This window comes from Onychostoma macrolepis, chromosome 20 (genome assembly GCF_012432095.1).
Source record: "Onychostoma macrolepis isolate SWU-2019 chromosome 20, ASM1243209v1, whole genome shotgun sequence".
Classification (NCBI taxonomy): domain Eukaryota; kingdom Metazoa; phylum Chordata; class Actinopteri; order Cypriniformes; family Cyprinidae; genus Onychostoma; species Onychostoma macrolepis.
Window position 1 is genome coordinate 20139891 of NC_081174.1, and position 13661 is coordinate 20153551.

At 36.1% G+C, this 13661-nt stretch overlaps 1 protein-coding gene across 2 annotated transcripts in view; it reads right to left on the reverse strand.

Moving 5' to 3' along the window:
- Positions 1–358: 358 nt before the first annotated feature.
- The window catches only part of adgb (androglobin), a 44016-nt gene continuing 30713 nt past the window's right edge, over positions 359–13661 (reverse strand). Inside the window, exons 22-36 of one of the 2 annotated variants that reach the window (XM_058756299.1) lie at positions 12282–12423; positions 12057–12179; positions 9985–10078; positions 9562–9693; positions 9249–9402; positions 8958–9145; positions 8651–8817; positions 6582–6700; positions 6217–6328; positions 3231–3388; positions 2214–2369; positions 2049–2127; positions 1881–1962; positions 1216–1399; positions 359–1093 (exon numbers count right to left, since the gene is read on the reverse strand). In XM_058756299.1, the coding sequence (XP_058612282.1) occupies positions 905–1093; positions 1216–1399; positions 1881–1962; positions 2049–2127; positions 2214–2369; positions 3231–3388; positions 6217–6328; positions 6582–6700; positions 8651–8817; positions 8958–9145; positions 9249–9402; positions 9562–9693; positions 9985–10078; positions 12057–12179; positions 12282–12423 (2079 nt within the window). In that variant the 3' untranslated portion in view covers positions 359–904. Of the gene's footprint in view, positions 1094–1215; positions 1400–1880; positions 1963–2048; positions 2128–2213; positions 2370–3230; positions 3389–6216; positions 6329–6581; positions 6701–8650; positions 8818–8957; positions 9146–9248; positions 9403–9561; positions 9694–9984; positions 10079–12056; positions 12180–12281; positions 12424–13661 lie in introns of those variants that run through there. The other variant, XM_058756301.1, reaches the window with a different exon arrangement.

Sequence of the window (13661 nt, forward strand, 5' to 3'; positions counted from 1 at the left end):
AGGCCTCACACATTAGGTTTGAAGTGCAAACTGAGGAATCATGGCATGAATCAATACATGTTGTCAAAGAAAACAAAAACCTTGATCAAATTAAAATAGGAGTTTTGCCATATATATGCTTTATGTTCTGGAAACTGATCCAAAAATGTTGATGACTCATCGTGCAATATGCAACTTTGTCCAATCAAATGCTCATTTGACAATGCACCTTCACTTAACAGTAACATGTTGGAATGATTTATATATTTCTGTTGTAACACATATCCTCAAATATCTCAAATGATGGCTAAAGAGTAATACATAGATAATTTATCACAGCTTAATGTAGTTATCCATTCCTATAATAAAAGTTATTTAATTTACTTGGGAGATTCATCAAGTGTTTATTTATTTATTTTTTTAATCACATCACATTGTCATTGTGTTTGTGCTTATGTTCCAGTACTCATGTGATAGAATATATAAATAAACTTTTTAACAAGAAAAAAACTTGGAAACCATACAAGGATCTAATTAATTTTAATTTAATTTCATCTGTAAAGCATGTAATAAATTGGCATTTAGTAATTAGCTTGAATGTATAGGAACAATAATATTCCGGAACTACTCTTGCCGTGTCTTCTGGGAAACAATATCCGCCACTCTGAGACAGGCTGTCCTTCAGAGCTGCTCAAATCAATCCTGACAGTAACCATTTAAATCAGAATCACAGAGGAAGATAACCTGACAGTGAAAGGTGACTCTGCATGCTAATCTTACAAACTGAATTCACTTGTTACAAAAGAAATCTTATCTTAATATATTTTCAAAAAGGACAGGCAATGCAATATTCTTAATAAAATGAAGAATAATATTAGAATGAGTGACTGCTTATTTTATTGCTATGAAATTTTGGTCAGTCAGATCACTTCCTCTTGCCCCCACTCTTACGTCCACTTGACTGGACCGCAGTAGGGTTTTTCTCCAGCTCAACCTGATGGACTGTTTCCATAGGTGGCTCTTCCTTTTTCTTATGTGACTGCTCCTTTAGGATGCGGGAACAGAATGCCTCACGAGCCTGCAGCATCTTTTGCCGATATGCATCCATTGTGTCCTATAACAGGAAATCAATTTTTTTTTTCTAATGACTGCTCTGCTATGGTACAAATACCAACAATAAAAACAACGATTTTGTGTGGTGTAAATCTGCATTTATAGTATCGACACATCACAAACCTGAAAGCCAATGTAAGTCTCTAGCTGTCGTTTCATCATTTCCTTGCGTGCAATTTTTTCCTGTTTACGCTGTTCCAGAATATTGTCCCAGATCAGGCGGAAACTTTGGAACTTCTCAGAGCGTTCCCTCCTCTGCTCCTCCTCCAACTCTTCATCCTTCAGACGAGGCTGCATCAAAGACTTCCTTCAGAAAGAGAGTGAAAAAATGAGAGAAAGAGATCATATATATATTACCGTTCAAAACTTTGGGGTCATTTTTTTTTTTTAAATTAGTTTTTTTTGAAGCAAGGAAGCTTTTCAACATTGATAATAATAATAAATGTTTTCTAAGTACCAAATCAGCATTAGAATGATATCTGAATTCATGTGACACTGGAGACTGGAGTAATTCAGCTTCGCCATGACAGGAAATAATTACATTTTAAAATGTATTAAAATAGAAAATAAAATATAAAACAGTTATTTCAAATTGTAATGTCACAATATTACTGTAATTTTGATTAAATAAAAAAATAAATGCTTCCTTCATTAACATAAAAAACTTATTTTTTTATATTATCGACCCCAAATTTGGAACTTAATATAATATAATATAATATAATATAATATAATATAATATAATATAATATAATATAATATAATATAATATAATATAATATAGGTACCTGATAAATGGTGTATAATCAATATAATTTTTGTCAGTGTTCTGTATGAACTCTCCACTCTGTTGGGGCTGAGGTTGATTGTCTACAAAATACAAACATTGAAAATATTAGGCCATGTAATAAATATGCCCATATAAAACTGTTTAAAACAATCTGGTTGTGTGTAACCGGTTTCATCTGTGACAGGCTCTTTACTCTCCGCACGTTCTTGCAGCTCTTTGAGATAGCGTAGCCGGGTGTGATGAGCCTTCAAAACAAACCGATCAGATACACATGCAGCAGTGTTTGAGCACAGAGAGCAGATTTACTTCTACCTTTCCCGTTATGTGGTACCTTTGCTGCTCTGCCGGGCTCAGCTGCTTCCCAGGCCAGTTTCATGGCTCTGATCTCCTCTAGTTTCTCAGTGTCTTTCTTCACCTCTATACTTCCTGCCTCACTGTGGTCACTCACCACATGCAGGGTCCAGTGGGGCTTACTCTCATCCAAACTCTGCACACACAAATAAACAAGCTGACATTTATAGTACTGTTCAAAATTTGGGGTCGGTAAGATCTAAAATAAATAAATAAATAAATAGTCTCTTAAACACCACTTATTTGATCAAAAATAGAGTAAAAACAGTAATACTGTAAAATATTATTTCAATTTAAAATAACCATTTACTTGTTAAATATATTTTAAAATTTAATTTATTCCTCTGATGGCAAAGCTTAATTTTCTGCAGCCATTACTCCAGTCTTCGGTGTCACATAAACCTTCGGAAATAATTTTAATATGCCATTTTGGTGCTCAAGAAACATTTCTTACAATTATCAATGCTGAGAACAGTTGCTTAATAATTTTGTGGAAACCATGCTACTTTTTTTTTTTTTTTTTTTAAGAAATATAAAGTTCAAAAGAACAGCATTTATTTGAAATAGAAATCATTTTAACAGTATAATCAACTTTACTATTACTTTTAATTAATTTACTTGCTGAATCAAAACAAAAACCATATAAATATAAAAACTGACCTCAAACTTTTGAACAATAGTGTATACTCATCCTTTTAAAAATGTGATAATATAAAGTCTCTTTCTTACATTTCTGACAAAGAGACACTGTATCAGAGCTTAACCTGAAATGTATTCAAATGTATAAATGTAAACATTATATCTTCATCCATTCCAAGGTTAAAAAAAAAAAAAACTTGTGGGAGAGAAATGTGCACTTCTGTAAAGCACAATGAACAATATTAACAAGAGAAGCTCTTTCTACAGGAGAATATGGGGGCGAATGATTTAAACACATGGTGAGATTCGATACTGACATTAAAATACATGCACAGACACACACATATACAGTACTGACTTGATCCATAATGGAGCTTGACTTAGATGTTAGTTTATCTTTGTCCTTGTCTCGTTCTTTGGCCTTTTGGGTTGATTTGGGAGCAGATTTCTGGCCCTCTTTGTTTTGTTGGTCTGTACCCAAAGGCGTGGATGTGCCATCCAAAATATCGCCAAACACTGCAAAAGAAAAATAGATATCAAACAGACAATATGATACAGAATGAAAAAATATATATAGAGGTCAATCAAAAATGAGCCAAAAGTATCTCTATAAAATAAAATTAATGCTGTTATTCTGAATACATGATTAACATTTAAATACAAGATTTATTTTTGTAAATATAAGGCATGTAATTTGTCAATATTTATATTAACAAGGAAGTTCATATTAATAAGTAAATTTGAGTAATTGTATAATAAGTACAAAATTAGTACTTATATATTTATAAAAAACGTTTATAATAAGTACATTTATATTACTAAGCAAGCCATTTCTGGGTTGGTAAAAACTTGGCATTGGCTCAACCAGTTGTCATTTATTATTAAAATTAATTAATTATTTATAAAAATTAGAATGCAGTAACACAAAAATAACACGTAAAACCTTTAAAGTAAAGTGTTTTATTCAAAACCTCCTGATGCTTTTAGAAATGTAAATGCAGATGTAGATCCTGCTAGATGGCAGTGTTGCTCTATTTAAAAAAACAGAACTAAATCTCTTTTACCTTCTTCAGTTATTCTATGTGTAAGGGTACATCCTACTGGACAGTTTACTTAAGGCACCCTCAGTATCCATAAGGACACCATGACAGAACCCTGATCACTGATTTAATCTGAAGTCACACTGTGCTCGCTGACAGCACAGTGTTACCAACATGTCACTTAGTCTCAACTCACTCTTTGTATATCCAAACTCACTGAGAATATGAGACTGAACCAGTATAACAGAGCGCTCTTTTGGGTGTTTGAGTGTGGATTGTCTATTGCCTGTTAACCATTATGCATAGATTAAGTGTAAAATAGAGTCATCAGCAGGGATGTGATTTGCACTTAATTTAAGAGAGGTTTCATGTTTGAAAAGAGCATTAATCCATACACACACACACACACACACACACACATATATATATATATATATATATATATATATACACATACATATATATATATATATATATATATACACATACATACACATATATATATATATATAAATCTCAGACACAGGGCATTGAAAGAAAGCATTGAGGTCATTCCAGTCAGAAGCCCAAAGGGCAGCCATACTGCATGCCTTCTATATGTGCCTAATGAACATCCGGCAGAGTTCAGTGCACTGGGCCTGGTTCCCATGTGCATTTATTGATTGGTGTGTGTAGTAACTGTTCAGGGTGGCTCCTGCTCCACTGAGAGCCACTCAACTGGGTTAATTCAATTCTCTTTCCTCCAGAAATACTTCCCAGGGCACCAGAGGCCAAGAGCCAACTTCATTTGACTTCCCATTGACCCATTTACACAAGCTTATCAGGAAATGAAACGAGAGGCACGTGTGGATTGTGACGCACACGCTTGCGAAAGTACAGTGAGCACACGTGGATCTACACACACTCACACCAGTGATAAAAGCCCAATCCGAGGCATTTAACCACCTAGATTCATTTTAATTATGGACTCATAATCAAACAAAAAAAGAAAAGAAAAAAAACAAGGAATACATTTAATATCAAGGGATCAGGAGAACAAAAGAATCTTAATATTATTACTGGAGCCAGGCCAACATGCAAACTAGTTCATCTCCACCACCACTTCACAATACACAAGCATCCAATAGACTAGCTCTCTCTTTTCCTCTCCCTCCATCTCAATCTTTCCCATTTCCAATTCTATGAGCTTCCTGCTTATTCATTTTTCCTCAATAAAATCAAGGTTGTTTTCAGCTCTTCTACTGACCCACAGCAAATGGCCTTATGTCACCCATCCAAGGGCAAAGCAAATCGCATCTCCCTCTTTACCACAAGCAGATGAATTTAGTAGGCTTCCATTATATTTTTGACGGCCAGCTCTCAGTTAATCAAAAGAAGCACAGGTGGGACGAGAGTCAGCCTATTCAGTACGCTTCAGACTGAATGAGAAAACATGAGCAGAGATTCAAATCACATACAGCCAGATGAGTCTGGGATAAGGAAGACAAAAACAAGCAGTGAAAAATGTTTTAATTAAAGAAAAACAAAAAACAAAAGTTATATTAAAATATTTTATAAAAACAAAAGTTTAAAATTATTAACGTTAACCGCTAATGGTAATCAAAACAGATTGGAATGGCAGACAAAATGACAAGCCTGGCTTCTACTACTAAAAAATAACAAAAACAAGCAGTGATAAATTATTTCGATAAAGATAAAAAATTATATTAAAAATAATAATAAAATAATAAAAACAAGAGTTTTAAATTCTTAATGTTAACTTGCTAATAGCAATCAAGGCTAAATAGAATGGCAGATAACATTACTTCAATCTTTAATTTAATTAATTTTCCCAAGCCTGGCTTGTACTACCAAAAAACAACAAAAAAAACAACAATATTTTAGAATCTTGTTTTGCTGATACAAACGACCTCAAAAAAATGAGATTCGATGGCATGAACCTCACAAACTTCAGCAGGCAGTTGTTTGCCAAACTAAGTGGATCCAGTCTGAATCATCAGGGCTGGATCAACCAGCAAAGGCACGTTTTTAGCACATTTCGCTGTCAAAAAGTACTCCAGTGTCCTGTATTGATGTGCTTTGGCAAAAAGAGACAGAATCCAATCTTTATGGTAATTTGGTACTATTTTATGATGCCTTCTTATAAATTGTTGTGTCTGTCATCATTTCTGTCATTGGTCCAATTTCTGTTGCTATTATAATCAATGAAAACTAAATAGAAATGTAAAAATTAGTCACTAAAACAATATGCGTGTCCGATACACTGCATTATTCACTTGACATCTTCTGTATGACTGACCGTACCTCTCATTTCATTGCGCTCTATGTCTCTGAGTTTCTGGATGAAGGAGGCGAGAGATTCATCTAAAGGCCAGCTCTCCTGTAACACCTCCGCCTGAATGTAATACTTATGAAACTGAAGACACATACACGCAATTATAAAACGTCAGAAAGAAACTTCAGTGAATGAACAACATAAAGGACATGTAAACTATACAGCAATCCACAAACAAACAGACTGATTTCAATATATAAACACAATCAGAAAAAAAGAAAAAAAAAAAAGCATTCTTTCTTTGCAACCAGAAGTTCAGATGCTACCACACACACACACACACACACACACACACACTAAAGTGACAGCAGAAGCTGTCTGTGGTGACAGGTACCAGTGTGTCTGTAGGGTGCTGGTCAATCCCTTCCTTTCCTCCGCCCCCTCCTGTCACTCTCCCTTCTGCTGTAAGGCTGCCCTGATCCTGCCTCGCCCCCGCCTGGGCCACAGAACCGCCTGCAACAAATACACACACACACACACACATACAGACACAAATGAACACCCTATAAATACACTCTAGAGCTGGCAGAGTCAGGCTGTAGCTAAGTAACTGAGACAGTGACTTTATAAAGTGAATATGTGTTAAGACAAAATGTGGAGTGGGTGGACAAGAACACTTGGACAAAAGGAAAAGAAAGGAGTACAAACTATACCTTAGTTTTTGTGAGCCCACAGGAACATCACAGTCTATGGGTGACAGACTATCTGTGATTTGTTCGAAATATGTGCAAACGTAAATGTGTCTGTTTAAAAACGCCTGCAGTGGCCCCAAAATAATTAAAATTACCGACAACTGACAATAAGTGAATAAATATTTTTCTTAGTTTTATCTATGAATTATAATTAATTTAAAGTTTAAGTTGATCAATTATTAATTACTGTTCACATCTATTTCTAATCTAATCTAAAAAAAAAAAAAAAACTAATCTGTAGAATGCAATGACATTCATACCATTTTTAAGTGTTTAAATTTTCCAATTACTTTTTGGGGCCACTATAAATATACTAGCATTAAAAAATTACTTAATTATTTATTTGAAAGAAATACTTTAATTCATCAAGGATTCATTAAATTGAGGCAGTAAAGACATTTAATTTGACAAAAAAAAAAAAAGTGTGTTTTGCAGCATCTTGCACATGATGCAGTGTTTTAAAAACATGGAGCTTAAGTTAAAACAAAAACAACAAAAAAAGCATCTGGACACCTTGTGTTTCCTATTGATTGAGATCCAACATTTGCCTCACATTTCAGGATGAAAAGACAAGATGAAGGATAATCCACTTCTTACCTCCGAGACTGTGTTATGATCTATATGACCTTATTATTTTTATTGTGAGTATTATATTAGGCTTATCATTATTGCTCATCACTGTTGTTGTGCTATGATATTGTAATATTTACCATTATATAATCAGAGGAGCATAGAAACGTTTATGAAAGTGTCACCCACAATACAATAGCAAAATATATAAATATGTAGTATTTTTATGTTACATAGCACACCTTCCTTAGGAAAGGATATGGACCAGAAGACATTGCAATTACTACATGATATTTAGACAGACTTAAAGAGGACTATACTTGTGCTCTTATTATTTCAGTTATTTTTGACACACCCACCAAATAAGAAAAAACATCTCAAACTCTGTTGCACACCGTTTCCAGGAAACATGTCGTTCAACCCGCAAACCGCAGCAAAACGTTGGGCCTGAACATGCCCCAGGTCTATCAAAACTTCTAGCAAACCTTTTTTGGCTTCCAGGTTCTTTTCAATGTAGCCTACTGTGGCTTCTTTATTTCTTTATTCTTTATTTTTGACTACGCTAATTGGCACTGTTTTGGAATTGCACTCTCGCACTAATTTGCCCTGCCCCTGTTTAGTAAAACTGGCCCAAAACCGTTATTACGAGTGGGAAACTCAAAATTTTCTTTAAGCCCCGAGTTTCTGAGTTGGGGACGTGTCAGTGAGAAAACATGTCGGATGCAATGGACGCAGCTGTGAAATGAATAAAATGATTACTTTTTTGTAATGTTAAATGAAACTATATAAGTTACATACAGAATACAAAATGTCATATTATTGTATAATTAATATAGAATATATATTCAGTTTACATCACCTTCATAAGTCGAATAAAACAGAAAAAAGCAAAAACAAAATGATGCACATTTTTATTCATCATTTTGTAGATGTAAAGTTCAAAAATAGTTGAATTTTATGTAGAAAAGTTTTATGTAGAAAAGCTATCTTGTTCTGACCAAAGTGACTTGAACACACCTGACGTCATAATTAAGACTTGTCAACTCGTAAGTACGAACGTCCCAGGATAACGTTAACGAAGCAACAGACAGACAGACAGACAGACAGATGTTTTTGTGTGTGTGTGTGTGTGTGTACAAACCATTGCTGGCTGAGAAGCAGTAGACTGGAATTATGACATGCCCTTTGCCCTGACTGCTGGCGACCTCTTTCTCATGGTCTAGGATACTGAGTTTAATGTAGACGTCTGATTTTGAAGTCTGAAAATGCACAGTAGCACTGTGATCACTGGAGACTTTTACCACATGCCTGGCAGGAAAAAAACACACACAGTTTAGGTCAAACTTGATGCAACAACTGATTGTCCAGCTTTACAGTGCTTTTAATATAACTTCAATGTTATATATACACATAAGCTATTACTTATTACACTTTATGCATGTGCTAACCTGCAGATGATGTCCTTTTGATTAGGGATATAGTAACCTTTCAACTCTTTTACAGAAAAGTTATTGTTTGGTGTTTCTCTGGCCAGCTGTGGCAGGGGTTCCCGGCAGCCAATTAGAAGCATTCGCCATTTTCCTCCAATCACAGGCGTGTCTCCAGTCTGCGCCTCAGCTACAAATGTATAACCATCCTATGAAAAGCAGAAGTGAAGCAGAAGACATACAATATAAAAATGAATGTATAAGTTTAAAAAAAAAACATGGAGAGGAGTTGTCCCATTGACAGAGACAAACCTTGTTTGGGGTGTATATGTATGGCTCCACCCTGTTAAAGACTTTGGGTATCTCCTCTAAAGTGTCATTATTGATGACATGCACAATACATACAGGAAGAGGGGAGAAGATCTTAGGAACAAGCAGAATGTTCTTAGGAACATGAAACACCTCCCTGGAAATAAGAAAAGACAAGAAAAATCGCTGAAGTGTAAGAATTAGAAATCGCTTAAAAATACAAGCAAACTTTGAGTTCAAAGTTTGTATTTCTTAATAAAAATTCATTTTTAGTAAACTATTGGTTTGCTAAAAGTGTAAAATTAGCGTTTCTGACCTGAAGATCAGAATCCAGGAGTTTGCTACCTCTGGCACAGGCACTGAATAGTCAGTGAACGTTATTCTGTTGCACTCATCCTCTCCACAGGGGTACAGCTCTGCTATTCCTTCACCATTAGCAACCATGTGTCTACCAGAAATGTACACTTAGTACTGGATAAAGATTCAAGCAGACAAAAACCGACCTATGACACCCAGATTGTCAGAGTCGACTAGGTTAGGCTACAAGAGCTGGGAGAAGATACCACCCACCCACTGAGCCCAGACACATGCCACATTCACCCCCCAGGCCAGAGGTCACTCTCTACAGACCCTCCCCGCATCTAAAGCCAGGCACACAGACAGTAAACAGCAGATGGTACCACCGAGAGATGGCACCACAATGGAGGAGAGAAATGATTCTTTAAAATGAATAATTCACCTCAGTAAAGATACAGCATGTTTCTCTAGATCGGATTCCACGGGAGCCCACATCTCTTGCAGAGTTTTAGCGACGCTCAGATTTTCCTTGGTGCCTAAGAACACACAAACAAACATGAACACACCGTAATAAGCATTCATAAAAATCCACAACGTTCACCTTGGAGCTGTGAAACTGGATTGGATAACATGGATAGATTTGGCCCAGTTTTAGATTAAAAGATGATGCAGAAAAGCCTCTGTGACAGATAAATGAACTCAACAAATCTCAGTCCCTCTGCTTCTATAATGCCAATCATTTTACCAGCCAGGTCTGGCTTTGTTCATTGAAATATTCTTCTCTCCTCTCACATAAAATGATATTTATCTGCCCATCTACTGCCAAATGAGTGCTAGAAAGAATAAATGCCCCTAAAATGAAATTAATTTCATACTGACTGGTAGGAGACAAACCGTTCTGAGGCTCATTTGCAAATGAAAGTCGTAATGACAGAAACTCTTTCAGAAAGATATAGAGAATGACATCAGCCAAGAAGAGGATACAATGTCACCTTGTACCAGCTCCCACCTGGCTGTGAAGATAAAACATATATTTAAAAAAAAATAATAATAATAAATAAAGGTTTTTTGCACAACTAGACCATTAATCCAATTTTGACAGTTTTTTATTAGCTAAAAACACACATATACATATATATTAGGGCTGCACGATATATTGCATGCGATATATCATGCAGCTCTACTATATATATCTCATGATATCTAGTTGAGATATATTATATATTATACAGTATATCTCAACTAGTCATTTTTTTTGTTTTATTTCAGGTGATCCCTGTTCTGGATATGCACACAAATTGCATTGCAATAATTCCCAAAATGTAACTTGTGAGGAAAAAAGACTAAGTCTGTAAACAGAACACTAACAGAGGCCAGAATTGGACACACTGGTGACTGATACAAAGAGGAGAGCACAGACGCACTACCAGACAAACCACTGTACCTAGGCAGAGCAAGCTCTCTTAATGATGCTCGAAATATTGGAAGTATTGAATTACGGCTGGGGGTTTATATGAATGTTTTTCTGAAGGAAACTGTTTTTGTTTTGTGCAGGTATGTTTTACGTAGCATAATTTCACAAAGCTAAAGCCATACCATTCTGTATTGGCCTTAAATCTTGAAATTACAAAATCTAATTACAATTTTTTTTTAAACTTCTCATACTATATGTATGTCGCATCTTTGGTTGTCTCTAATTTCAAACGGCTACAAATATGTTTATTAACAGCCAGTTCAGCCTGTAAAGATGTTTACTTGCTAGTTCATTCTTTCTTGTCTCTTGCTTAAAAAAATGGCAGTCGAAATCATCCCATTTGCTCGAAAAAAAATTAGTAATCAGCCGTGGAAAAACATGACAGAACTATATTCAATAGACTTCAGAAGTAGGGATGGACTGTTTTGTTTATCTATGTGTGACTGCTGGATCTACACTGTAATTTTCACACAATAAATGAGTTGTTTGAGGTAAATAGAGCTTAATGAGCAATACTAGGATCTTTAGAGACTGCTTGCATGTTTTGACTCTCTGAGCTTCCCGGATGCTATTGCTTCCTGAAATATACATTATCTTGCTCAGAAACATTCTGCTCCTTTTATCCTTCCTCTCACACTTTCCCTTCATCCTTTCCGATACTGCTGCATCTTTCTTTCTTTCTCACTTTCTCTCGGCCACTCTCCCTGTCACTCATGTTGTCAGGCTGGGGATGGAGTGGTGCTTGGAGGTATGGAGCCAGATGGAGAGAGAGATGGAGAGGTGTGTTATTCTCTCTGCTGTCATACTCGCTTAGAATGACTGGCAGCTTCATTGATAAGTATGAGCTCCAGGGCCTTGCACTCTCTCTCTCTCACGAACATAAAAACCCATAGAACAGATGTCAGACATAACTGACCACAAGAGAATGGGTATGAATCAGATCGCAAAAACAATTGGCATAAATTCTTGAATATAGTGTCTCCACTCTTCCATTTCTACCAGGTATCATTATATCTATTTCAGGAGAAGCTGGACTTTACCTGGTCTTGCTGCAGTGAGGATCTCTCTGACTAGGTATCCTTTCCAACCTGCCTGCAACACTGTGGCTGCCTGCATTTCCTTGTCTGTGGCCTGCCTGCCATTCCAGCACTCCGGAGTGTCATCTTTTACAGGGAGAAAAAACACATGGGTACATAAAGTCAGGAGGAGCCACATGCTATAATAGGTCTAAACCCAAAGAGAGACTCTGTTAGCCCCACATTCACCTGATCGTGCATCCAAGGTTCTATCATTGCTGCCATGTGGCGATGGGTCTCCTGTCAGAGTCTGTACCGCAAACAGCTCCTCAGAGGTCAGTTTCCGCCCCAGAGCAGAGCAAAACATATGATACACAGCGTCACTGAACACCTGTATGGGACAAAAATAATAAGTATATAAATATGTTTGTAAGCAATATACAGTCAGTGCCAGGACAAATGGCTCAATTCCTCTAACTTACTAAGGGGTCTTTGGAATGCAAAGTCAAGTCAAGCCACTTTTTTTATTTTAAATATAGTGCTTTATACAGTACAGATTGTTTCAAAGCAGCTTCACTAATAAACAGGAAAATAACAGAACCAACAATGCAAGCTTCATCAACAAATTCAGACAAATCCAAATTCTAATGTAAAGCATCGTCAATATTCAGTTTAATAGTCAGTCCCTCCAGTTTTTCGCGATTCCGCGATCGCTGAATGCAATGCAAAATAAACAAAATGTCGCATTTTTTTGTGATCCTGCATAATTCGTCATTTAACCGCAAAATAATCGCAAAAAAATAAATAAAAGACCTCACATAACATAAAATTATAATCATCTAACTGAATTATTTTACGTTACGTGGATTCAGATGTTGTTCACGTGATGACGTCTGTGTATGTGAGCGGTCTGTCAAGAATCAATGGCGGCAAATTTGTCTCACCTGCCTCCTCACATCACATCAGTGCCAAGGACCGGGCTGAGCAATATCCCGATATACTGCACGAGCAGGGGCGGCGTTTCCGTATGGCAGAGTATGCAGTTGCCATACCCTAACCCAGTCAGGTGTGCCGTGGAAAATTATCCAAACTTCATATCTCTATTATAATTCGTTATTATTATTTTAAATCAGAGGGTTTTAAAAAAATGTTTAACCAATGATAAGCATTAAAAAGAGCTTGTCAGTAAAACCTCGTAATGTCATTGGATCATCTCTCAGCGAAACATTCACCCGCCTCCATTCAGATTTACGCGCCGCGCACAGCCTGGAGGAGACAGATCTCTGCTTTTTCGCAATGAAAGGGTAAATAAATAATTGATGTTTGAATAGTACAGCGTTTTCTTTACTCAAACACTATGTCTGTAAAGGCTAATGTTTTTGTGTGCTTGAAGAGCGGAGAAGAAGTAGGTTATTTGCCGTCTAGCCAATATACTTTTGTACGTTTTAAATATCCTGTGCATAAGCGCTTAATTTGAGATTTTGTCCAAGTGTATTAAACAACAAGAAAAAACTAAGCGTCCAAATAGCTACAATAAACGTTATATAACCTGTAAAATTTGATGAAAGCATATATTGCGATGCACTTGCTGCCTCAGATAACAGTTACAGCCGTTCTAATGACACTCCA